This window comes from Colius striatus, chromosome 11 (genome assembly GCF_028858725.1).
Source record: "Colius striatus isolate bColStr4 chromosome 11, bColStr4.1.hap1, whole genome shotgun sequence".
In the NCBI taxonomy this organism is placed as follows: Eukaryota; Metazoa; Chordata; class Aves; order Coliiformes; family Coliidae; genus Colius; species Colius striatus.
This window is the reverse complement of record NC_084769.1, coordinates 20,860,815-20,887,919: the sequence shown is the minus strand read 5'-3', so window position 1 is coordinate 20,887,919 and position 27,105 is coordinate 20,860,815. Positions and strand designations below refer to the sequence as shown.

Below are 27,105 nucleotides of genomic sequence, written 5' to 3'. Positions count from 1 at the left end.
TTAAACAGGTACTGTTTCTACCACTGGCGATTTGATGCACTCTTCATGCAGTCTGCTTTTTTCTGGGAGGTTTAGTGAATTCTCAGCAGGGTGCTCTTGTACACGACTGTCGCCGTTCAAAGCTGAAACAAAGCCATCTTGAGAAGGACCTTTCAAGTACGAGTGAAATTCCACTGGAGGGTGACTCGGCCTATGCTCAGTGTATAAACTGTTACATGGAGCACCGCCATCACCTTCAGAAGACGAGCAGCAAACAATCACCGAGGGGTTTGCAGAAGGGTAATGAGGGCTGCTAAAAGCTTCCTCTGATTGCCGTGTGTAGTCAACAAATTGTTCTGAAGTCATGTTGTAAGGCACCAGAGAAAGACTACCGTTCTTGACAGCATCCCTTTCTGAGTAAGTCTCACCGATCTGGTTAGCAGTGCCAGCAACGTGATTCTCTATTTGGTAATACAGATTTGAAGAGTTAGTATAATACGAGGCATTTTTAGAGTGGTTTTCATGCACAGCAGTTCCATCAGAGTAGCAAAGGACAGAAGGAAGAGGCACCATATCAGCATGGGAGCCCATGCTTTCTACAAAATCATCTGCTTTTTCTTCCTCATCATCTTCCTCCTCATCTTCCTCTTCCTCTTCATCATCATCTGATTCACTAGGGGCTAAACTCTGTGTGCTAGAATCTGTAACTCCGCTGCAAAAGCTACTCCCATCTTCCTCTTCCTCCTCTTCCCCTGGGCAGTCCAAGTCCTCAGCTGACTGAGAATGCATAACTGCAGCCGGAGGTTCGGTTTCAACCTCAAAGTTTTCTGCAATGGAATATTCAACCGGATGGGGTCCTGGACTCACAGAGCTAGTGTGTGCACTTATTTCACTGTGGCAGCCATTTAGGGATGGAACTTGCTGCTCTCTGTTTTTCTCCAATTCAAGTTTCATTATGGTGTGCAAAAAATGAGTCCGTACACGGATAGGGTTAAATTCAATTCTACCTGCTGTATTGCTACACCCTTCTTTAGTGCAACCGCATGGAAAAGACATACGATCCACCTTTATGGAAAAAACAAAAGGATACAGATGAACAATACACAGCAGAAACCTGGTGAAATGACAGAACTTACACAGCCTAGAGAAACACAACAGTGAAGCTGGGGGGTTGGACTAGATGATCTTTCGAGGTACCTTCCAATCCTTAAGATTCTGTGATTCTGTTAAGTGGGATTGACCTTGAGAAGCACTCATCAGATAGGAAAAGCTAACAATAAATCAGAGTTAACCCTGGGATTTTGTGTGAGGGACTCACACCTGCAACACGGCTGCACAGTAGGCAAGACACGTTTCTGTCCCATAGGTGAAAGCATTACCCACTGGAACAAAATGTAGGTAGTTTTTCTATTTATGGATCTGCTGCAGCTTTACTTCCTGTTGTAACACTCAAATCCAGGCTAAAGCATTATCAGAAGGGTCTTAAAATTTAGTAAAAACAATGGAAATTAGAAACTTGTTGAAACAAACACAATGATATATCAAAACCTTCAGGAAGTTGCCAATTGAGACACCTGACCACAGAAGTGGGCATGAAAAACTCAAGTACATTTTAAAACCTATTCCAGCCAACTGCAGATGCAACACTGTATGCTCAACAGACCGTGTGCAGAACTTACCTATCTAATAACAGACAATCAAAATTTCTAAAGATGTGGCTGAATACACATGTCATATAGTTTGATTATATAGCTTCAGGTCTGTAATACTTAAACATCAACTGTGATGCAGAGGAGAACCTCATAATCTTGTACATCTTTCCAATATGTGAAGGTGAAAACAGGAACAGCAAAAAGAACACAGTAATAAAAAAAAAAAAAAAAACAAACAAAAAACCAGAGGAATTTTAGCTTGGATTTAAGAAATTATGAAAAATGCGTTCCAGAAGAAATCAACTCAGCTGCCTAACAGTGACTCGGGGGAATGGGTAGAAACATCTCTCATTCTGGAACTTGTTGGGCCATTTAGAGCTATACATACGTAAATGTACAACATGAAACACCGTTTCAGTCTGCAGAGGGAAAACAACCTGCTGTATTACCAGATGTATTTTTTTATTGCCCTCATGCAAATTTATCACACATGCATTTTAAGTATCATGCATGATAAATTAAGGATAGCACCACAGAGTTTCATTTATTGTTTCTCAGTGAGTTTGGACTATAATTCCCATTTGGACAGTATGTGAATGGTCTCTAAAATAAAAGCTAATAACCCTTCTGAAATCTGCAGGCTACTGATTCTTCTGTTGTCTGTATCTGCGTTTTTAGAAGGTCAAAAAATGGATGAGGAGCAGAATGTCTGTGTAAGAATTAAAAAGCCCTCACTACCTTAAACAATGTACGTGCCTAAATCAATCATAAAAATAACTAAAGATGTTTAAGGAGACTGTATTACATGCTAAATCCTCTTCTGGCCTAAAAAAAATGGTTTGTGATCCACAAATGTCTAATAATTAACTAATTTCCAGTAGATCTAACTTTAAAAACAAAAGGTACGCACGTGTGCACACACACACATCCCTCACCTTCCCCTTGACAGCTGAATGATGACAATAATATAGACAGTTACCTGACATTTTATGCCTGCAAGACTGCAAGTGCAAGTTTCTGGATCACAGAACACACGGCAGTCACAGCCACAATCCTCCCTGGACAGGCGGATGGCCCGCAGCTCGTGTTTTTCTTCCACATCAATCTTCTTCACTCCAGAGGCTCGCAGCAACGCCCTTCGCTTTTTTGTCGGCAGCGGTTGTAGAAAGAAGTACTCATCTACTTCAGTGTTGTCTAGATCAATATCATCATCAGAAATGTCATCTAGTGTCAGTGTATTAGCTTCTTCAGATTCCACTGTACCATTCTTTGTCATCTGTTGCACAGAACAATTAACAAAGTCCTTAAACTATACTCACAGATAAATACATGTAATGCATTGTGAATGTGAGAAGCCATAAGTGAAAACGCTGCATGACTTCCAGTAAGTTTCAGAATACAATTACAGACAGGGTGGTAAGGCAGCTCTTTCACATGTTAACATGTGAACTAAATATATATTTTTAGTTTTGTGTTTATCACGACACTATTTTTTTCCTTAAGTTTCTAATTTCTTGTCTGTTCTTTACATCTCTTAATCATTTGTCACTGTTTGCCAGATCACATGCCAATCTCTCAAATTCCAGTCCCTTCTACACTGTTTTGGATGATAATTTCCGAGCCCTTATTTGACTCTGACTCCTGTCAGAGACAGCAATTACACTACCAACATCGCTTCAGATTATGATGCATCAAAGATTTGCAAATGGAGTATTTTTTGTTGTGCTTGCTAACCCGTTCCTCTTTAGCCTTGCAAGTTGGTGTTTGTACAGCAGGGGTCACAAAGCAGTATTTCTACTTGTTTGGGCAGATATCTATCTTTGCTTCTTGAGTTGACAATTCAAAGCCTGGAAGTCACTTCGTTTTGTCCCTTTCTACCTACTTTATGTTTATTTGCAATAGTTCATAGTGCTGATGCATCTTGTGAAGTTTTTTCTAGTCCTCTTTGGTCCTAAAAGTAACTCACTTAGCTTTGCATTGTCATAGATTTTAGTACTTCACTAACCAGTCCAGATTATCCTTAGGTTGTTAATGAATTAATAAACTTAGAAAAAACCTCTTCATCAGTGCCTTCAGAAAAGTTTTTAGAGGATTCATGCTCATTTCATAGGGATATGAATTTTTGGGCCTCTGTAGCTAAAAGTATCCTGACACTGTATCATTACTATATAGACTCCAGCTCCCAAACCTCTCAAAAATTGCTTCAAAATGAAACAGCCATAGCCACCAAGCACAAATATCACGTGCCACTTTCATAAGATAGCATACTTCTGTACCATCCATACTGCTGTTACCCATCTCATGTAGAAAGCGGTGTACACATTCAAGGATTAAAAAAACCCCAAACTGCTGCACTGAAGGAAGGTTAATTTTCCCATCTATGGTAGAGCTCACTAATTTATCTGCCAGGTAACACAACTACAGAGCTCATAAAGGTTCTAAAGAGAAAACTGCTTGAGAATCAAAAGAATACCAGATGTTAAAATTAAGTTCAGAGAGATGATGACTTCCACTACAAAAAGCACATTTTCTGAAACACAAGTTACTCGATTGACCATTATACTACACAGCAAATGTGCAGCAGGTACTGTTATATGATTTGTCATATAATAAATCCTTTTTCTTTTATTATTGTTCTATGAAATAATTTTACTTAAAATGGAAAAGCAAATAAATTAAAAAAAACCAGATTGCCAAGGTTCATCCTGCTCTATGTTATGTTCTCAATCGATGAGGCTGGTGGTTTACACTAACTAAGCATCTGGGCTCATACCTTTCTGAAAAGAACATAGTGCAAATATGTGATAATTATATACTGGTGAAGTTTCAAGTCTCATTTGCAATAACAGCTTCATGGGCATCACTGCAACCTCAGAAAAATAGCCTCTGGTGAAAGTAATTTGAGGGTTTCTTACCCCCAAGATCAGCCATTTGAGTTTTTTCTCTGTTTTGCCTTTCTTACTTGAAGAAAATTTCATCTTGGCCTGTTATCTCAAATATATCTTTAGACCCATTTTAAATAGAGATAAAATACAGAGGTCATAACTACTGTTGGCTGTGTCTTCTGCATTTCACTGTTTAGACATTAATTATCACTGTAAAGCTAACTCCCCATTTATTTTCTACTAAATCCTGTGACCTCCATCTAGCCATGCTCCTTATGTGTAAGAAAGCAGCCCTGAATCTCACCCATTCCACTATTTCTGCTTTTACTGTACTCCCAACAGTTTTGTTTTCCCATTTATATTAACAGTTTGTCCTTTCCACAATCTTATGGATTGTAACTGTCATTTATGGCATTACTGAACTCCTTGACACTGAACTCCTACTGACTTCTTAATCTTTTTTTTTAATTGCAGGTCTGTGATTGTAACAACCGTATAAAACATTCAAAGGAAAAAAACACCCTAATTACTTCCGACTTGTAAAGTCAGGTTAAAAGCAACACCCTTCCTTTTGAAGGAGGAGTCTCAGTGTCATGACTGGTGGTCCGTACGTGCAGCGTGTGTGTACACATTACACTGCACAAAGGAGAATTCTCCTGAGATCAGAAATCATCTTTTCTCAGCAAGTCAGTGCTATATTTAGTTCATGCAGAGGTGTTCTGCCCCTTCCACGGCTCCACTTTATTACCATTATTGTTTCCTTCTCTTCTCAATGTGTTCTTAATTTTTCTCCATAACGGCAGCCTTCGGAGTTTAGTGCCTTCATTTTACTTCATGTTTCATTTTATCTACCATGTCTGTTTTCCCTATAACATTCATATCTCCTTATGTGCATATACTTCTGGCTCTTTCTTCATCTTAAATGTAAACATTTTCAATATGTCCTCTCAAACTTCCTTAGTATTGTTTTCTTACTCTATTTCCTATCACTCATTCCACTTCACAGTGACTAGGAAAACACAAGGTGCTAGTTCCCTCATCAGTTTTGCCTGGCCCTTGGACAACGGAGAGATTATTTACACCGGGTATTTTAAAATACTGGTTCAGTAAGGTAGGAAAGACAACATTAGAAGCTAACCTTTTTCTGTGTAATCTACAGTGACAGACAGGTAAATCCAGAGAGTAATGAAATGCATCTCAAACAGCTGCCTGACACCAGTGGGAGGGAATACTCCACTGCAAGGGGAACTCGGCCTGAATGTTCAAATCCATTATGATATCTTTGGGTTTTTTCTATTTTTCATCAGCTGGGCACAACCAAGTACAGTGCATTTATGTTTCTTTAAAAAAATAAAAAGTAGAATAGGAGAATGATCTGCCTAAGAGTTCTGATTCCTCTGGCTTTACATACACAAAGCTCAAACCACTCCTGAAGCAGATCACTGTTAATCGCCCACAAGAATTTCGGTTTGAAACTGAGGAAAGGGAAGAACTCTAATCCCTGCTTCTGTAATTATTTTAAGTATTTGATTCAATTACTTGTAATAAAAAATAAGTTTCAGGGCTCTTACCAAGGAGGTGAATGCTGTAACTGCTCAGCTTACAAAGACATCTATAGAACCAAAACCTGTCATGAATTTCTCCTTCTCCTCCTGCTAATCTTGACTGCTTTGCTACACAGCGGTAGAGCACTAAGGAACAGACTCCAGTCCCATGCTGGTTCCAGCAGGCAGGAAAGCCTGGTCATCAAGGGGCATTAGACAGCAGCTCCCCGTTCCAAAGCAGCTTAGCTCCTTTGCTGGATGACTTCCTCCTTGTCTCCTCTGCTTTGTTTTTTCTTAATTTTTTCACACAAAGAACAAATGAATTATTGAAACTAAAGATTCAAACATTTCTTAGCCTAGTAATTGGGTAACTACAGAGGGATGAAGACTACTAAGAAACATCAAATACTATGTTCCAATATAGAACCTCGAGGGAATATTAAGGTCTCTCAACTGATATAATATTGCTCATCTGAATCACATTTGCTATGTGGAAGCGTAGAATTTCTCTCCTAAAGGTTAATGTTATAACAACAAAACAAGCCAAGGGCCAATGAATGAATACATGAAGCCTTTGGTGAAATTCTCTTCAACTCTGTAAAACATGAAAAATTTCCCTTGGACACCTTTGCCTGCCCTAGCTGGAAATTATTCCTTGCCATTTCCCACAAAAGAAACCAACTGTGTCCATGGAACTGAGGGCCTTAACATCACTAGGGTCATGCTAATCATTTTAATACATCTTAATTTGAGGAGACATTATGAGTAAGCAATAAGGACTATGCCAGCTAATTTATTGTGCTTACTCACAATGTTTTCTCAAATGACAACATATTAAAGTAAAGCCTACCTTGTACTTTTCATCTTGACAATATGGCTTTTATGTCCAGATTGCCATTAGAATTTTCACACTCTGCTGCTAACAAGTGTTTATGTCAATGTCAGCAGTGTTTACACCAAAGTGCTGGTGCTAAATGGCTAAAGTGACTTGAAGATTATTTTAAAGTCTTTATCTGCTTTTAATTAAGAGATGTTGTTTATTTGGTTCTTCACTTTTAGCAAGTAAATAAATAATAAACAGTACCTAATATTATGGAGACTCAATTTCAATATATTCCTGTATTCCTATTTTTAAGCAAATTCTACAATACAGAATGCTTTCTGCCTACTGACTTGCATGTTTTAATCCAATGCAAAAAACCCCAAACAAAGTAGGGTGCTGTGGTTTAACCCCAACCAGAAACTAAGCACTCTACAGCTACCTGCTCACTCCTTGCTTTGATGGCAGAGAAAATCAGAAAAAAAAAAACTTCTAAGTTCAGAGAAGAACAATATAATAACTATAATTAAAGACCATAATTGCTGACATAACCTTAGAACAGCACAGCATTTCCTTTTTGTGTTCATTTAGAAACCATGTGAATAAGAAAGCAGCTCTTCCATCTCTTTAACGGGAAATCAGCAAGGCCCGGTTGTCTTAAGCAAATAAAACACGCTCAGTGATTTCAGTGGCTTTTCAGGGAGTCCTGGATTTCTTACTATTATTATAATATTTCTTATTATTTTGGGATAGAAGGTGGATTTTGGTTTTTTTATCCCAAGTGTATAATCAGGAATATGACTGAGTTTAATGACCTAGTTCAAAAAGGAAGTTTTCCATCCCCTATATTTTTATACAAGCTCTAGAGTAAAGAGAAATATTTTACTCTAGTAAGATGTTACCATTGTTAAGCCATTCTCAGGATTCTGAAGATCTAACCACAATTTCTTAATATTTGTACTGAAACTCTGGAGTCAGCTTAGCATTCTCAGAACATGTTAGTAAACTATTCCCACATCAACTGCTGAAGGTTAAAGAAGAAAAAAATCCCACTGCTGCTAAATTAAGTGTAGGGGAAAAGACTTTTCTATTTGGTAAATGGAAACAGTTAAAATTAGGACAGAGGGAGGAATGCAAATCAGGCTTTCTTGAGAGATTTTGAAGGAACTTAACACAGTAAAGACTACCATCCACTCAGACAGGTGACTGGGGAAATGAAAGAACACTTGAAAGAGCAGCAGAGAGTGTATTTCCCACCCCCAAAAAAGAGTGGGCTGGAGTGAAGTTAATGAAGAAAGGAAATCTACCCCAGCCAGGAGGCGAATTATGAAAGCATAAGGAGCTGAGCTCTACTCCATATAGATGAAGGCTAAAAGGCCTCATATAATCTTTGGAGGTAAACAGGATCTGTGAATCTTCTTGATTTAGTTTTCAGCTATAAAAAGAAAAAGTGAAATATATGCATGCCTTACTATTCTTTACTCTCTCCACTGGGGATTCCTCTCTTTGAGCTGATTCCTAGAAGTGAGCCAAGGGATCTACACAGAGTGACTGATTATACTGACACAGCTCAGTTCATATTTGATGACCTGAAGATCCTGTGATGCAAGATGTTTAGAGATATAATCTCTATGGAGTGGTAAGTCATTGATAACCTAGCCTTTGGTTTTCAGCCTGTTGAAACATCTGTCTTTAGTGTGCCTTTGTCCTGAATGGTTTTATGTGTGTTTGTTTTAATTAGGATAGTTCAAATTTTGTAAACTATTTAAGAATCTATTTAGTTATTCAAATTAAAAAAAAAACAAAAACAAAAACGAGGACACTGAAAAAAGTAATCACAATAGTAAGGGCCATACACACACCTTCAACAGTTCAGGAAACAGACTCAAGTTGCACCAGTGGAGGTTCAGGCTGGATATGAGGAGGAATTTCTTTACTGAAAGGGTAGTCAGGCACTGTAACAGGCTGCCCAGGGAGGTGCTGGAGTCACCATCCCTGGAGGTGTTTAAGAGACAGTTGGATGTTGCACTTAAGGAAATGGTCTAGTGGTCCATAGGGCTGGGACAAAGGCTGGATTTGATGATCTTAAAGGTCTCTTCCAGTTGAAACGATTCTATGATTCTATGACATAGGACTCATGAACATAGTTCATTCTATGGGAAAAATACTGAAAGGCACTTCTTAAACTTGGAGGGTATCAGCTAGCTTTGGATAACTGTAGTATCTGAAACGGGTATCACAAAAGAAGGGCTACAGAGCACAGCAGTTTGGTTACAATAATTAACATTGTTCATTGTTACAAGATTCATCTGAAAAAAGATCCCAAAATACACACACCACCATTCATTACACAGGAAATGTTTCATCCACTGCAAAAACAACAAAACCAGAGTGGCAGCGATTCACTTCATTAAAGGCCCTGATCCAGGGACAGTGACTATGGCCAGAGCAGGCCGTGTCCCGTGGGGGGGGACTCAACCGCTTCACAGAGGCAATGATTTTCTTCTTTAAAACTATGGCCGGAGCAGGCCGTGTCCCAAGGAAGGGACCCAATATCCACAGCTGTAACTGTGGGGAGGAACCCACGACAAACCAGCTCATTAAACTTATGCCCAGAAGAGGCCTTGTCCCGAGAGAGGGACCCTGTAACTGCAGAAACTGCAACCGCGGTGAATAATCCACACCAGAGATATTCACCAAGGACTGCGTCCCGTGTGAGGGACCCTGTATCGGCAGAAGCCACAGCTGTTGGGAACACCCCACACCAGAGAAGTTCATTAAGGACTGTGTCCCTCAGGGGGAACCCTGTGTTGGAGCAGGGGAAGAATGCCAGGAGTCATCCTCATCTGAGAAGACAGAAGCGGCAGAGCCCATCTGTGAGAGACTGACCACATCCCCTATTCCCTGCCCCCCTGAGCCATTGAGGGGGGAGGAAGTAGAGATATCGGGAGCTGGGCCCAGGAAGAAAGGAGGGATGGGGGAGGGAGATCTTAAAGTGCTGGTTGTAATTTTCTCATCATCCTACTCCCTTTTTGCTTTTATTCTGTTCTGTTTCTTGTAGAATAAACTTTCCTACTTTCCTCTCAAAGTCGAGTACTGGAGTCTGATTTGCCCGAAACCATAATTGGCAGTGAGCCCTCCCTGCCCTTGTCCTCATCCACAACAATCTTATCTTTTTCTCCCATATCGCTGGGGCCTCTGCCATCCTAACAAGGGTGGGGAGTGTCACTAATGGGAGACACCGAGCAAGAGACTGTTGTGGTGCTGCTGTGCTAGCTGGGCCAAACCATGACAAACTGGATGATCTTTCAAGGTGCCTTTCAATCCTTGAGATTCTGTGATTCTGGATTCTGTGAATTTGTCTGACACATTTTTCCTTAACACAGACATCCTTTGGTGTTAAATATGCACAACCACGTAAATTAGTCCACTGAAAAAAGAAAAACATTATTACCGTTTCTTACTTTTTTTGCCAAATTCCACCAAGTTGGCCAAGAAAACAAGCTGTTTCACTTTCTGTACTTAGGATGGTACCATTCCTTTGTCTAATAAGGCTCAGAAGACTCTTTCCCTTCCTGGCACTTCAGACTTCTGCTGGACACTGTTCAAGGCTAACTTTTACCTCTCTCTGCCTTTGTTTTCCTCTCTGTAGAAAACAGGGGCTAAACCCTGTAAAGCACTTTGAGGAACACATCAATAAGAGCTGCAACTGCACTTGGTACTAACAAAGATACATCTTCAGTAAAATAAAAGGAAAATGGCATTGTTTTGATTGAAAGTGAAGTTGATAGGGAATGGTTTTGTTTGAACACACACATTGGGCCAATACAGCTCTAACACTGTTCATTTAAAAACATAAGGTAGAGAATAAAGTCTTGAATAATTCTTACCTTTAATTTTAGAGAATTGAGTTTCTCCTCCCTCAGGTGCTCTCTCAACATCTCTCGATGAAGCCTCTCCTGCTCCATCGCAAACTCCCCGAGCGTGTACTGGCGCACGCTGTTGTGGCGAGTGGACATGCCCAGGGTGCTTCCCCCTTGGCTGGGCACGCTGGTGAAGCCTTGTCTTCTCGTGAAGTAATACACGGTAACACAGTTAAAGTGAACATTCTTTGCTCTCTTTCGCTTCTCTCTCTTCAGGATTGAAGAAGCTAGAACAGATGCAGATTGCAGAATGAATGAGAATTTGCAGTCACATAGTAAATCCATCACTTGTGTAGTTCCATTTACCTTAACAACACACCTGACTACGTACATGCTAAAGTTCCAAAGTGTGCAGTCTAAATGAGGAGATAACATTGGAAATATTTACTGTGTATGCAAACCTAAAAGCCTTTACAAACTGATACATTCATGACCACTATTGTCTACTTCAGAACATAAATTCTTGGCCAGGACAGTTGTATTTTCCCAGAGCATTATAAAAATGTTTTATCCTTTTATGAAGGAAGCAAATAAATCCCAGCAAAAGGATCTTCTTTCCCAGTGTCACCTCAAAGACAGTGATCCGCTGACTTGCTCCTCTTCAAACCGCTGCGAATAAAACAACATTGCATATGACTGCAGTGAGGAGAACAGCAGACAGAGTCTCTGACAGGTCTACAGACACTGTTACTATGATCTCAGCAAGGCTTAACTGTACAGATCTGTATCTACACCTTTAAAGCATTGGATCACATTGGCAGAAAAAGATTCTCACCTTTTATAATCTAAAATGCAAGAAATTAGTGTTAGAAAAACTATAAAAGCAGTATGTTTAGTGTTTCAGAAATTCATACCATCGCCATCATCACAGAATACAGGCATAATGCTGATTAACAAACAGATCCACTACCTTTTTCTTTACCTTCATCCTTCTACTACCATTCGTTGAATCTGTGTATAAATAAATTCTAATTTTTGATTAAAAAGTCAACCTAGTCTTTCCCAGTTCCTTTCTGACTGCCCTCACACTCATGCTCAGTTTTTCTTATATACATATGCAGTATCATACAAAATGGATTTGTTTCAAAACAAATGCCACATTGCTATTTTCTGTTTTTTAACTCTTAAATATTGTTCTTTTTTTCTACAGATATTTAGTAATTCTTTCCAACTGTATTGATCTATTGTTTCTCACTGGTAACAGTAGTGAGCCTTTAGATTAAAAAAAACCCAAACCACAAACATTAGAGAAGTGACCTTCTTGGTTTTTAAGATGAGCAACCTAACTTATTTATTGCAAAATGGCAATAGGATGTTGAGAATTTAGATAGCAAGTCATTGCTTTGCAGTTTACAGGCAACAGGGCAGGTGTGAATGAGAGACCTAACTGCCAGAACTCGGGTAGTAAAATGATTTAAAAGGCCCCTGACCACTCTTGAAAGACTTGGAATCATTCTATAAAAGCAGGAAGAGCAACATGATGTACACCACTATCTAAAATTGCACAGCTGCTAGAGAATGGAAGGACTTGGCCTTCAGTCTTGAATTTCTAACAGGTGTGGTTTATTGTCACAATTCAAATACAGTTCATTCTCCAACATTGTTAATCATCACAAACATAAAAACCTCAAATTTCTGCATGAAGTAATTAATCAAAAAACCAGCATAATCACCTAACTATATGAAAATCAAGAATAGTAGAAAACATAGTCCTGTAGTCAAATTACAGTTTGCCCTTCTGGCATAATCATAAAACTATTTTGGACTCAGTATAACATTGAAATAGCATTATTTTTCCTAAATATGGATAAGCAGCTAATAGTATGGTTTATTGTATAAACTGCATGCACTTCTTCAGATATGCTGCAGCTACATTCCATTATAAAAAGAAAACAGAAAAATAAGCTCAAGACCTATATTACCTTAGATGCTCTCAATGCAGGGTCTTCCAAAAAAGGTGTAGGATGTACAAAGAGGAATCAAAAGACCAAATCTGTTATGTCAGGCATGTTTAAACTTACACTTAAGTTTAAGGAAATCTCCTATCAACAGAACTGGTCAAAAATACTTCTAGGAAGCTTTTAGTGGGGGAAGAGGTCTATTTTGTTAGAGGTCATTAGTTGACAGGGATGTGTCAATTTTGTGACGTTAAATATCATTTTAAACATACTGGTTTTTTTTGTACATGCCGCAGTTTTGAAACAAAACTATCTTAATTAAACTCAAACGTTTAGAGTCTGGAAGGTGAAGTTGATATTGTGACTTTCTCTTCTAATTTAGCATGAAAATAAATACTCTGAGTCACAACCTTCACTGTCTTTATGCCCCTATGTACAGAAAGCACATATTAAAAAATCCTGCTTCTGCTGAATGTATCCAATTTCTGATACAACAGTATCGATGTTATTTAGATCTCAATTGGATCTTATCTCTATTATGGAAGAAATATTGACAGCTACTGAAAGACAAGCAGCTTTTTTACCCAATAAAAGAACCAGTCACAAATAGATTGAGAGAAAAGACAAAAGATTAATCTTAAAAAAATACTTTTGCTTCACAAGGAAACACAAGGTAATTGTGTATGTAAATCGTATCAGCTAGTGAATGCCTTTGAATTTTCATCTGTAAACTCCAGTATCTACCACATAAGATCCATGTTTACAGCAATTTGGTTTAGACCTTAGCTATAGAACTCCTGACATGGCAGCTTACTGGGAGGAATATGAAACTCTGCAACAAAAGTCTGTCAATCTCTTAATAGAAGAGAGAGTACTTTCATCCTATTTTCCATACATAAAGAAATCAACCTTACGTTTTATCCACGTTACATACTAATAGTTATATTAATAGTTAAAATATTAATAGTTAAATGAAGCTGGGCAGAAGGCTCTGTGATCTAACTACTTCCCCAGCTTAAAAAAAGAAATGTGATTGAAGATAAAAATTAGACTACATGACTAAGCTTTTCCACTATGCAGATTTTTGGGGAGGGGTGTGTGCTGTCAAAATTTAGAACATGAAATTCATACATTGTCAGATGTTAATGCTGAAGTTTGGTCAGTAGTCTCCCTCAGTAAGACTGCAGTTGTCATGAGCTGTCTTAAAGTAGCCCTTAATGCATTTCTTCAACTTTTGAATAGGTCTTGGAATGTCACACCAAAATTGTTTGTTTGCTTTTTTTTTTTTTCCCCTAATACATATCACTGACAAAAACTGTGTTGAAAGAGAATTCAGGTGAACTTCAAGAATATGCTGGCATGCTGTAACTGCAAGACCATCAGCACTATAAATCCAGCACTACACAGCTGTACTGAAGACAGCCGGAGAGCTGATATGCATTTGATGCAAATGTCATTAAGTTCACAGCTTTTCTTTATTATAGTTCTGAGTCAGACAAATGATAATCTGTATAAGTAAACAAGCATGTAAACATTCAGAGCCCTCAGATTACACATGATTCTTTTTTTCGGAAACACATCTTGTCTTTTGGGTTTGCTTCTGTCTCACCCAAGAGCTCATTAGAGCAAAGAGCTACAGCTCTGTGAATAACTCTATAGTCATCTCTTCTAGGTTACTGCTAGGAAGTACTCAGAGTACATTCATATTTATGAGAATGCTGTTGACAAGAACCGATCAGGCAGGAGCTGAAAAAGATAACAGGAGTTTATTTCATTACCCAAAAGCATAGATTACAGATGTCAGTGAGGACTCTGGAGAATTGCAACCACCTTAGTAACCAAGGACACAAAATGAAGCACAGTCAGCACCACAAAGGCACTATTTTCTTGCTCTACTGTACTTCCTAAAATTTTCCAACATCAGGGATAAAGTGTTCTCTAACTCATTTAGTCCTTCTGCTTCAAGCCATACAGAACTTAGATTCTCAGATCATCTCATCAATAGTCAGGGAGATACGTTATTTTGCATGCATTCTGTCTTAAATAGTATGCTGAAATCAGCTGTAATCACTGCTAAGGATGTTGCTTAATTCAACACAAAGCAGAAGGACATGCAAAATATGTATTTTCTCATGTATCAGAAAGCATGAACGTATGTCTACACAAAATTTACTGACGTTAATCAATTGGTACACTGCTTTCAAAATGAGGGACACAGATTGTGCAAGGCTTGTCTGCCTCCATGGAGTCAGTTTCAAAGGTTTTGCAGCGAAGCAAAAGTTCATAACCTAAAAATTTATCCATAGAGAGTGTAAACACCACACTTTTTCAGAAGAGATCTAGTAACAGCTTCCTTGCTAGGCCACCTTAAAAAAGTATTTACATGCCATCTGCCTGTGTAGCAAGTGGTATCCATTGTCACCTGTTCTGCATAGAAAAAGGGTCATACTGACTCCAGGCAGAGCCTGCTAGGCAGAGATGTGGGTTTCTAGCAGCTGCTGGATACATGGACACACACCGTCAAAAGGAACTAAAAGGTGGTTTTTGAAAAGGAATGCTACCATCTTGGGTTTAATAGTTCATGGTGAGCAAGGATGACAGAGGGAACAGGAATACTCCTCATCAGCTAAATTGTCCTATGGATCACATTTCATCTTTAACCTGTTTACATACTACAAGTCTGACATCCAAGGAAAAAAATCCTCCTGTATTTAAACAATAAATAAAATTTTTAGTTCCAAGTTTCAAGATTATAATGTATTATTTGATATTTTTAACAGATACAGAAGTACTGCACTGCATAAAATACATCCATTTTCAGAGGAAAAGGTGATGCCATTGAGAACATAATTACTGCTACAGAACAAGCTCTCAGAAAAAGTCACTAGATATATCTGAACAATGTCTTCAGACATAAGATATCTTGCTCACAGAGTGAAGTCAGATCCTGCAGGCTCACGGGCTCTTGGCCCTGTGAAAGCTGCTGCTGCAGATTCCTGGCTGTATCTGGAGGCAGCACAGCCCCATCTGTGCAGCATTTGACCCAAGCTAACTGTCACAGAACAGGTCATCTGCATCACACACCATTTACGGCAAAGCTGTGAAAATGTCTAAAGGTAAGGCCAAAATAAAGCAAGGAAAAATTTTAATAGCAAACAATCCAGGCATGGTTAACCCATCTTGGAAAGACAACCTGCTCTTTGAGATTACCCTTTTGTTATCTTTGCTCAATGCTGTGCCTGCACACATACACAAATAGGATGTGATTATCTTTTTCTCAGTTATTAACCTCTCCCCCTTGTAACAATTGTCTTTATCCATGGCAGTTATAATTAATTTCATGATCACATACGATATTTCTGCCATTTTTCTTGATGCACGATTCCTGGCTTATGCACTTCTCTATCTACTGAACATACAAGGAAACTCTAATTTTTAATGACCCAGTGGTTTACAGTAATGACACAGATGCTTTACCAGAGAGACTAAGTGTTCCTCAGGTATTTTTTTAAAAGCTTATAGGTACTTGATCAAGTGCACTAAATGGATTTTTCCAGACACAGTGTATCCTGTATGTCTGCATGAAACAGGAGGCTCCACTAATTAATTTTTCAAAGACATTCTAAAAACTGAAGTAAAAACTGAAGAATGTTATCAATGTGGGAAAAAAAAGTACAACTATCATGAAAATAAAAGCAGCTTTAAAAAATAAACCTGTTCTGTAAAACAGCTTCCATGGTTGCTGCTCTTTCTCGCCAAGATTGCATCGCATAAATCTCTGTCACAACCACAATTAACAGGAGAAGGTCAAATATTATGACTCGCTGTTTGACAATAAAACTTCCCTGAGAGATATATCATAGAATCATAGAATGGTAGGGGTTGGAAGGGACCTTTAGAGATCATCTAGTCCGACCTCCCTGCAGAAGCAGGTTCACCTAGATCAGGTCACATAGGAACATGTCCAGGCGGATCTTGAAGACCTCCAAAGAAGGAGACTCCACAACCCCTCTGGGCAGCCTGTGCCAGGGCTCCCTCACCTGAACAGTGAAATAGTTTTTTCTTATATTTAAGTGGAACTTTTTGCATTCCAGCTTCATCCTGGCTAAAGTATGTTGTACAAAGCATTTATCTGTCCTGGAATCCTGTCACCAGCATAGCAAGCTAGAAAATATTTTCTGGGTTTGGAAAAAGGCTCCTCAATGAATAACGTAAGAAAAGTGAGTCATTCAAGTTACATGATGTTGGAGAATAATGATGGGCCTTCAACAGTTAATAACAGAAAATTAAGCAATTTATATAGCAGAAAAGTTTAAACATATGTCTAGAGAATGTGTGAACAGACAAGGGCAAAGAAAGATGTAGCACTACACAGATCTGTAACAAACCAGTGTCAATATTTTGGTGATATATTTTAATATAGATAGAAAGCCATGGTTAGAGACTGACAAAACCTGGTGCTGAGTAAGTTTCAAATAATGGTTGCCATCAACTTCCTCCTGCCAACAGGATCATAAGATTTTTTGCACTTACCTTCTGTATTGCAAATAAAATTTATTTTTCATTTCACATACTATTGAGAGACTGAAGAATTGTATTACTATCTTATTTTCCAGAGCTCATTCAAAGCTATGTATCAGCAGCTCTCTAGCTTCTGAAATTGTGTGCCCTTCTTTCCTCTCTCTACCTCACAACAAGGTATTTTCAAAGCCTGGGGTAGAAAGCTAAAGGCAGAGGAGATTCGTACTGATCACTGCACTCAGGGTGAGCTGCGTATCTGCAAAGCCTTCCCACCCATGGGAACCCACCAAGCCAGGAAGTCCTCAGTCCAGAAAGGTGTAGGGGGAAGACACTGGCAGGTGCTACCTGCACCCCACATCCTCAGCCACTGCCTCTTCCCACAGCTGCTGTAAAATTCTGAAGCTGCTTCTGGTGTCCCTTCCTTCTCTACACCATTTGTGTATTTTCTGTTTTCTCCTCTGAGAATAATCATTCTTTATCTATTCATAAATACGTGAAAAATGACTCAAACCCTGCAACTCTTCCCACATTTGAAAAAATCAGGTTTTAGCATATTTATTCATAATATATTTCTTATGTCTTGATAACAGATGTCAATCCCAAGAAAAGTAAACTTTCCAAAGGCTAAAGCAATATTTACACTAGCAGTGCAGTGTATCCTTGTAAGAATGAGCCGAGTCTCAATTGTATATTAATAAATTATAATTGATGGAACAGGTAAACAACAGTAATAATTTGCTGGCAAACCAAAACAAAGCTTTCCTGAATTGCCATCCCAGGCATATAATGCACTGTGGAGCTGCACTTTTCATCTGCCTTTGAACATCCTTATTTTGCTCTCTGGGCACTGGAACCTGTGAAAGACGAAGCATTCTTTCATGACTGTTTAGCAACCAAAACAGAATACAAACCCCACCACCTGGGAGGAGACCTGCTGTGGCTTTATTAAATCTTTGAAATGCAAATCCTGCTTCCTAATTTTACAAAATCCTGGTAGGAATGACATCTTAAGCCCATCATGTTTTTCAAACATATTTTACTGAGAAAAGTGGTAGTTGTTTGATTACAAAACATGAATGATCCCAGTTCTGGCTGAATTCCAAGACATAAGCACTTTCTTCTGCTGTCTCAGCTATTCTCCTGATGTCAAAGACACATTAAAATAAATGTGAACCATATGGCTACCCGGCAGATTACTAGCACTCCTGCATCAATGAGGGCAAAGCAATTCATTGTCACCAGCACAGGAATATCTTATGCACATGAGAATCAAAAAAGGCTGGGAAAAAAAATGTGTATGAAGCAGCTTTTTGGATTAAAGCTCTATTTTAGACTGGGGGAAATGCTCTTTTTCTTACATCCTACATTTGTCTGCTTTTAACATACTCTTAGTGCCACATAAACCACTATGGCAAGAAGGATTAACACCATTCTCCACCTGTTCCACAACTTTCCCACACAGTGTTTCATCAAGTCTTAACACAACAGAACAGCAAAGCCTAATCCATCACGGTAACCCAGGTCAGAACACTCTTATAAAAGCCAGCTCGCTTCATAAGGTTCATAGAATACAAAAACTTGCTCCTACCTCTGTCTACTCCTTCTATTCCACTGCACCTCAAAAAGATAAAGAGTCTCTATACACCAAATTTACACATTTTAAACCCTTGATGATGAAATACTTTTCCTACATGCTGGAAATCCACGGGCAGTGGAAATGCTGTGGCATACAATATAACCTTACAAAGGAACATGTGGACTTGATGGTAGGGTGGTGTTTTCTAAAATAAATTTGAACCTGGAGGTCTTGAAAAGAACTGCATACTCAGGCATAAACAAAGTTGTGGAAATTAGAACAGGGCATTTGACACTGTTTCCCACTGCATTCTCTTAAAGAAATTGGCTGTTCTTGGCTTGGATGGACATACACTTTCCTGGGTGAAAAACTGTCTGGATAGTCAAGTCCAAAGAGTTATTGTCAATGGAGTTAAATCCAGTTGGCAGCTGGTCATGAGTGGTGTCCCCCAGGGCTCAGTACTGGGGCCACTCCCGTTTAACATCTTTATTAATAACCTGGATGAGGGGTCATAGTGCACCCTTAGTAAGTCTGCACATGACAGATAACAAGTTGCATGGAAGTGTCGACCTGCTTGAGGGTAGGGAAGATTTACAGAGAGATCTAGATAGGCTGAATGGCTGCACCAAGGCCAATGCCATGTGTTTCAGTAAGATCAAGTGCCAGGTCCTGCCCTTGGGCCACAAAAACCCCCAGCAGTGCTACAGGCTTGGGGAGGAGTGGCTGGAATGCTGCCAGGCAGAGAGGGACCTTGGAGTGTTGGCTGACAGCAGCTGAACACGAGCCAGTAGTGTGCCCAGGTGGCCAAGAAGGCCAATGGCATCCTGGCCTGGATCAGGGATAGTGTTCTTGGCAGCAGCAGGGAGGTGATCATAACCCTGTACTTGACTTTGGTGAGGCCGCACCTCGAATACTGTGTCCAGTTTTGGGCCCCTCTCCACAAGAAGGACACTGAGGTGCTGGAGAGGATACACAGGCAGGCTACCAAGCTAGTAAAGGATTTGGAGCACGTCTCACATGAGGAACAGCTGAGGGATCTGGGGCTGTTTAGCCTGGAGAAAACAAGGCTCAGAGGAGAATTTATTGCTCTCTACAACTACCTGAAAGTATGTTGTAGTGAGGCAGGAGTCTGTTCTCCCTAGTAACAAGCAATAGAACAAGAGGAAATGGCCTCAAGTTGCACCAGGGAAAGTTCAGGCTGGATATGAGGAGGAATTTTCTTACTGAAAGGGTTGTCAGGCATTGGAACAGGCTGCCCAGGGAGGTGCTGGAGTCACTGTCCCTGGAGGTGTTTAAGAGACAGTTGGATGTTGCACTTAAGGAAATGGTCTAGTGGTCCATAGGGCTGGGACAAAGGCTGGACTAGATCTTAAAGGTCTCCTCTGGCCGAAACGATTCTAATTGTATGGAACAGCAACACCTACCTTAGTAGCATTTCTGGTACCTTCCTCTTGGGTAAAGCCAAAGCTAAATTCAATGCACAGGTGGGGCTTAATGGGAATGCTTGCCTAATGCTAGATTTATTTACATCCCATTTGAAAAGATTCTTGAAAAATACTAGCTCACAGACAAGCTTCACATGGCTAGGATAGGTTTTTCATTTGTACCTCACTTAAACATTTTACCTCACTGTCAGAATTATGTCTAACATCTCACAGAAATGTTCAGTTTCACTAAAATTTCAGTGAAAGCTTTAAGTTTACTTCCTCAGCACCTCCATCTCCAGAACTCTTTTCTGTGACATTCATCATGACTAGTCCAGTTTCATCATTGTGCAAATATAATCAGTCTGTGGGGAGAAGTGGAGGTGCTTAACTGCTCTCTCCTTCACCATTTACTTTAAATGCCAGCTGTTGTTTCATAGATCATTATTTCTGACCTTGGCCTCAGCTTCCAACAGTGTGAGGAGGAAAGCAGGAACACTCATGCGTAGCAATTGTATTTGCTGAGCTCTCCTAGGTCACTACAAGCAATCCTTTGTGCCATTGCATAGGTGACGTATGTTAACAGGCATCTGATACAAATGCTGGTACCCATTCAGCTGTCTGTGACTTTGCATTTGCAAACATATTTTGTATATCTGTCATGAACATCGTCAACTACAAAAAAATCTGCTGATTTGTAATCTAAGCCAACAAAAACATCACTTAAGAGATGCAGCATCCCTTAAGAAACACAGTCATTTATAGAAGAGAATGTTTCAAAAATACAGAAATAGAATTACTTACACAAATCCTTCCAAAAACCAGTAGCTCCTTCTATAATAATTGTTATTGCAGATGAAAGACAGTAGGCAGGATCCTGCCATGGCATACCCGGCCCTGCCATTCTGTAGGGTATTTAAGTGAAGACATTGCACTACATTTCACTGAATTTCTTTGCATATCTTGATTTTTGCTACCTAGATGAGTTGACTCATTTTAAAATAAAAATTGAGAATCTCTCAATCTGTCTGCATTTCACAACATGTCAACAAATCACTGTAAGAACGTGTTCCTCATTAACAAGGAAATTCCAAGTCTGGTTGTGGGCAATACAAAGAATTGAATGAAGCCTTAAAAAAAAGAGAGAATGCCTGCATTTAGCTACCTCTTCTAAGTGTTTTCTCATAACAAGCCAGCATCACCATTTCTAACTCATTTAGATTTCTATCATTAAACAGCAGTTAAACACACAGCTTAAGCACGATGCACAGGGAATGCCTTCTGCTACTGAACTCACAACAAATAAAACTTTATCTTTCACATAAACATAATTTAAGAGAAGCTAGACCTGCCTAAGGATTTTGAAGGATTTGATACCTTCTCCTAAGTTCTGCACAGCCACATAGATGAAGTAATCTTGGTATGTTAGTGATGCTAGAATATTCAAACAGTACTTCTAAGTGCACAGTGAAACAAGTGCAATGGGGATGTATTTGTATATTCAAATTCCTTGTTATCTTTAACAGTAAAATCAAAAGTGAGAGCTTTCAGAGACCAAAGGTTCTTCTCTAAATCCTAACTGACCAGCCACATTCATCATGAACCTAAGGCATCCAATACTCTTACAGACAGTATCCTAATTAGCAGAACAACAGGAGCTATGATTATGGTGGGCTGCAGGATAACCTTGCTAATGACAGTGTCAATGTTAATGGCAAGAGACAGAAAACTGATGGAAAATATCAACTAGACCATGCTATGGTTGTAGTTCTCGTTGGTGAAGATCACCTTGTCACGCAAGATGGTGCTGGAAATGTCACCTGCCTCTGCAAGTGAAGAAGAAAAGCCTCTGCAGGAAAGGCACTACTCTGAAAATTGCAGCTACGCTACACTGAAGCTGAACTGACAGAGGAAAGCAGCAGCTCCTCAAAAGGCATGTTTCTTAAGAGACACATCTGTGGTATGGGCAGGTTTTAGAATCAAAGAATGGTGGGGGCTGGAAGAGACCTTTACAGAGACCTTCACCTAGTCCAACTCCCCTGCAGAAGCAGGTTCACCTAGATCAGGTCACATAGGAACGTGTCCAGGTGAGTCTTGAAGACCTCCAAGGAAGGAGCCTCCACTACTCCTCTGGGCAGCCTGTGCCAGGGCTCCATCACCTGAACAGTAAAATAGTTTTTTCTTATGTTTAAATGGAACTTCTTGTGCTCCGGTTTCTTCCCATTACCCCTTGTCCTGTTGCTAGATACCACCGAAAAAAGGGATGTCCCAACCTCTTGACACCCACCATTTAGATATTTGTAAATATTAATAGGATCCCCCTTCAGTGTCCTCTTCTCTAGACTAAACAGCCCCAGTTCCCAGTTTTAGCAGCACCAAAGTGCAAAGATGGACTTAAAGAGGTCTTCCCAGATCTTTCAAATGCATGCAGTTCTGCAACTTAAATGTAGATATTCTTCTTTATCAGAAAAACAGATCAGGCATTTGGGGGCAGGTACTTCCACAAGGCAGGAAGAATCCCCCACACCTGAGGTGGTGTGTGGAACGCAGCACATATGTGGCAGGAACTGTCAGTGCATTGGACTGACAACCCAAACAGCAATTTCAAAGACAGCCAGCTGTGGAGATGATGGAATGCAGCAGTGGAGTGCCTTAGCTCAAAGGGGCAAGTGAAGGGAGTTGAAATGGCATTGGGTGTGCTCTCACCCTGTATTCCAGGTAGCTCTAAGGAAAAAGAGAACAAGTAGCCCCTAGTCCTGACTAATACAGTATATGCAAGCTTGGACTGCTACTTGAATGTCTTTCTCTCTGATGTGGACGAGGGGCTGTGAAATGGGGACAGGTATGTGGACTGACTAGTAATATGCTTTGGCATCTATCAAGGTAAATTTGCAGTATGGCAAATGGCCTGCTGAATCAAACTGAAATTACCTCAATAGATTGAGAAAAGTAAGTAAAAAAAGGCAGTTGGGATTCCATCTGCCAGAGGTAATGAAGCACTCCATCACCATTTGACAGGATATTTGAAAACGTGTAGATGTATGTATACACACACCTGAACAAGAACACACTGCATTTATTTATTTTTAGGTTATGAACCTGGTAACAGGTGTCAATGCTTTATGGACTGTAATTTCATTTCCTGACTTGGAAAAAGACTTAAGCTAGAGATTTTGTTAGTTGCTGACTTGATTTGTTTAAATGTATATGTTGCTAAAGAAACTCTGTACTTACCCCTGTGTAGTAGTCACAATGGATAGAATTTGAGGTCATGTATCTTCAATCATCACACTACAGGGTTAATTGCTGAGATCAAAGTTATCTTCTGGTAGTTTCGCCCCATCTGAATGATACACAGCAGCTGTGTGCCTCATTTAGCTAGCAGGTTAAACTGACCTTAAGGCTAATGGAGTAGGATAGCTGAAAGGTTCTTGTTTATGTGACCCAATACGTATTGTTTCAAGGGCTGGGTAAATATTGAGATGCACCACCTACTCTAGATAGATGTATACATGACTGGCCTGCTCACCGAAGCACTGAAAGAGTTATAGCTACAAGTGATTAAAAATCATCTATTTGTCAAGTCAGTTAGAAAGGAAAAATAAGACTTAGAGGGCCATGTTAGTCTTTTTTCAAAAGCTTAGTTAAAGGATTAATATCTAGATCTTGACTACAGGTCACTCATCACCCCACATTTCCAGACCATAAAAGAGCTTATAGTGAACTCAGATTTACTTATATGAAAACAGGCTGGAAGGAAGACAGTACATAGGATCTGACAGTATCTCACAGAAAAGAAAATCATACCAAGTGTCAGGAAATGACTTAGAGAGATAACTTCCATCAAGAAGGCACTTGGGCAAGTAATAGAGGTAAGGAATCTTACCAGCCAGATTCTAGACTAGAATTCTCACAGAATTTTTCCTTTCCACATGCCCCTAAAAGTACAGATTCAAATATTCAAAAGGAAATCTCTTGCCTTTTATTTTTGGAGATTAATGCACGTAAAGAACGAACAAGATACCTTTCAGCGTACACCATTAACAGTTTTGTTACTGTACAACAGATCTGCACATAGTTTTCAAGTGAGCAGCACTTAGTAGCTCTGCAAAACTCCTGAGATACAAATACTAACAATTTTCACATATTCTGCTTTGATTAGACAAGGCCAGGTACTTCAGTAGGACCAGTTTACTTTCTAGAACTCAAAATACACTTTTTCAAGTAATACTGTTTAAAAAATCTAGAAGATATTTAAAAAAAAAAATCTAAGTACATACAAAGTGCTCCTGCCCTGAAGGGCATCCAACATCACACACACAATCCCTGTCAACTAACTGATACAAACAAAACGAAAACAAGACCTGTGTGTATGAAAATTTCACCAATTGTCCAATGAAAACATTCTTTCCAGAACCAAAGAACATAAAGACTCAAGGAAATGTGAGAAGAATAAAACAAAACAAAATACAAACTCAATCTGAGATCAGTGAAAAACCCTGTTTTTTCTAAAGGTAGTCAGGTATCAAGTTAAAACCATCTTTTGGCTCACTCCTTTTATTTCAGACATAATTTTTATTGCAAACACAACTTTTACTATCACATTTCATCACTAAGATTCACCTTTTTAGCGCAGAGTTGCTCCTACACATAACAGATGTGCCTAAGGCTAGCTGACCCTGCTCAAACAGTAGATATTGATTGTGTAAACATAAAAGTAACTGACCTGCTTTAACATTAAGAAAGAATAATCAAGTGCAAAAATCTCACTTGCAGCATTTTAACAGTAAATTAACAAAACTTGACTCTCCCATCAGGTGCAACATAGAGTGCCCTCTGTAGTCTTACAAAATAAGATGTACACTTGAAGAGAGTCTGGAAGCATGATGTAATTAATTAGGTAGAGATAAAATCACCTTTCCATTCTATATTTCATCCAAGCATCAATATTCTCTATCTTATCAATAAAGATTACCACCTTTAACAAGCTCCTGCAACTACTCTGCCCTACAGTAAGAGCAAAGCAGAACACCAGACACTGAAAGATGCCACATTCCAGTGGCACAGCAACTCATCACCAAAAGTCTTTTTTGTGAGGCCCTTAAGATTTACCTGTTCAAAACCAAGGCTACTTGTTCAATTCATTTCTTCTCCTTACATAAATCTGGGATTATTCTATATCCATTTCTTGGAACTTAAGCTGCTGCATCTACATTAAAGATAATACTTTTTAAAAAGTAGTATCAGTGGACATGCAAACAATTTACTCTTTCTATTTCTGTATTGCAAACTGAGCTATATATGTATATTTTTTAAAATATAATATGTACAGCTTCTATACATGTGTGTCTATGTGAGCGCCTGGACAGATAAGCACTTATTACTCTAGCCACAAATATCTCAGTTATATGGATCATTAACCATAACACTGAAATGCTATAGTTTCCCTTACAGATTTTACTCAAAAACTATTTTTTTGTGTCAGCTACAATCAAAGCTTACTGTAACATGCATGTACAACTTCCAAGTTTCTCTCCTGAATTAAGAGCCTTCTTTGTATTATCTGTGTGTTAATGATAAAATTGCTGTCTTAGACATGGGTGTCAATAACTGATGTAAATGGACTGTTTTCAGTCTACGACAAATAACCATCTAAGTCTTTTAACAGATGCAAAGGTTAAAAGATTTGTATGCAGATAATATTGCCAGCAAGCTATTTCTTAATACTAGCAAAGAGTCACTGGGTTACTTTGTGGCATTTCAGCAAAATAGGTCCCACACTAGACTGTTATGTTTAAACACATTTCACAATCTGTGCCTGTGTAACCCTTTGCACAGGAGTGTTCCATACTTGGGCAAAGAAGATTTGGACCCTCACATCAAACCTTAGCGCAAACGGCACATCTGGTAGATGAATCAGTTATAAGGGCATTCATATCCCATGCTACAGATATGATTTCTAGGCACAATCAAAGCTGTGCAGTTATAAGGATCACATTGTGTGTGGGCATTGATGAGGAGCCTCACCTGTCTCAAGAGAAACACTTAGGAAGAAAGCAAACACCTGCTTTTTAAAACATGCTATTACACTATTACAATGGTATAAGCATCTAAAACATCTATCATAAACTACAAACGTAAACCATCCATGGTATCCATTCTTCCAAGATGTATACACTGCACATGTAGCTTTGCTAACTTAAAACCAAATTCTTACCAGTACACAAAACCATTGCCTAGTACAAAGATACCCTCCTCTACATGAAGAATGGAAACTACTGCAACTACTCCCATGCAACATGTCCCTCAATTCCAAATAAAAGAAAGCTTATTATTTTATTTGGAGAAGAATTTTCACCAACACAATACTGCAGATAGCTGACAACTGCACTACACTTATCCAAGGAAAACAAATAACTTATGTACATAAAGTATCTTCCCTACAGTACCTGTTTGAACTAACTTAAGCACAACTCCCAACTTGAACTACAAGCAGGTACCTAATTCAAACAGCTAACAAGTAGGGGCTTACAAATTACTCCAAAGAAGTCAAAAGGATGCAAGTTTGCTAAGTCATTTCGAGCAAATCACAAACGGAACACCACAGACAGTCTATTTTTCATTTGTTCAACTTAGAATTCTCTTGTTTATCTAACCATGAAATCTGTTTTAACTGATGAAATAGGAAGATTTCTTTAGATACATCGCTTTCATACTTACGGGTAAAGTGACTAGAAGTGGATGGATTGACACTGTCACCACTGTCAGCACTTTCACTACTAGAAATGTCATCATCTGATTCCCGCACAGAGGAACAAGGTGAGGAGCCATCAACTTCTTCAAACTTCCTCTTTAAAATTCCACTCATTGCTGCGATGCTGTC

At 39.1% G+C, this 27,105-nt stretch overlaps 1 protein-coding gene across 1 annotated transcript; it reads right to left on the bottom strand.

Annotated features, from left to right (window-relative positions):
• CSRNP3 (cysteine and serine rich nuclear protein 3) lies at positions 1-27,105 on the bottom strand. Its single transcript, XM_010195167.2, has 4 exons — positions 26,943-27,105; positions 10,771-11,030; positions 2,611-2,907; positions 1-1,044 (listed from the first exon to the last, which is right to left on the bottom strand). The coding sequence occupies exons 1-4, from the start codon at positions 27,088-27,090 to the stop codon at positions 1-3; spliced, it is 1,749 nt and encodes a 582-aa protein (XP_010193469.1). The 5' UTR covers positions 27,091-27,105.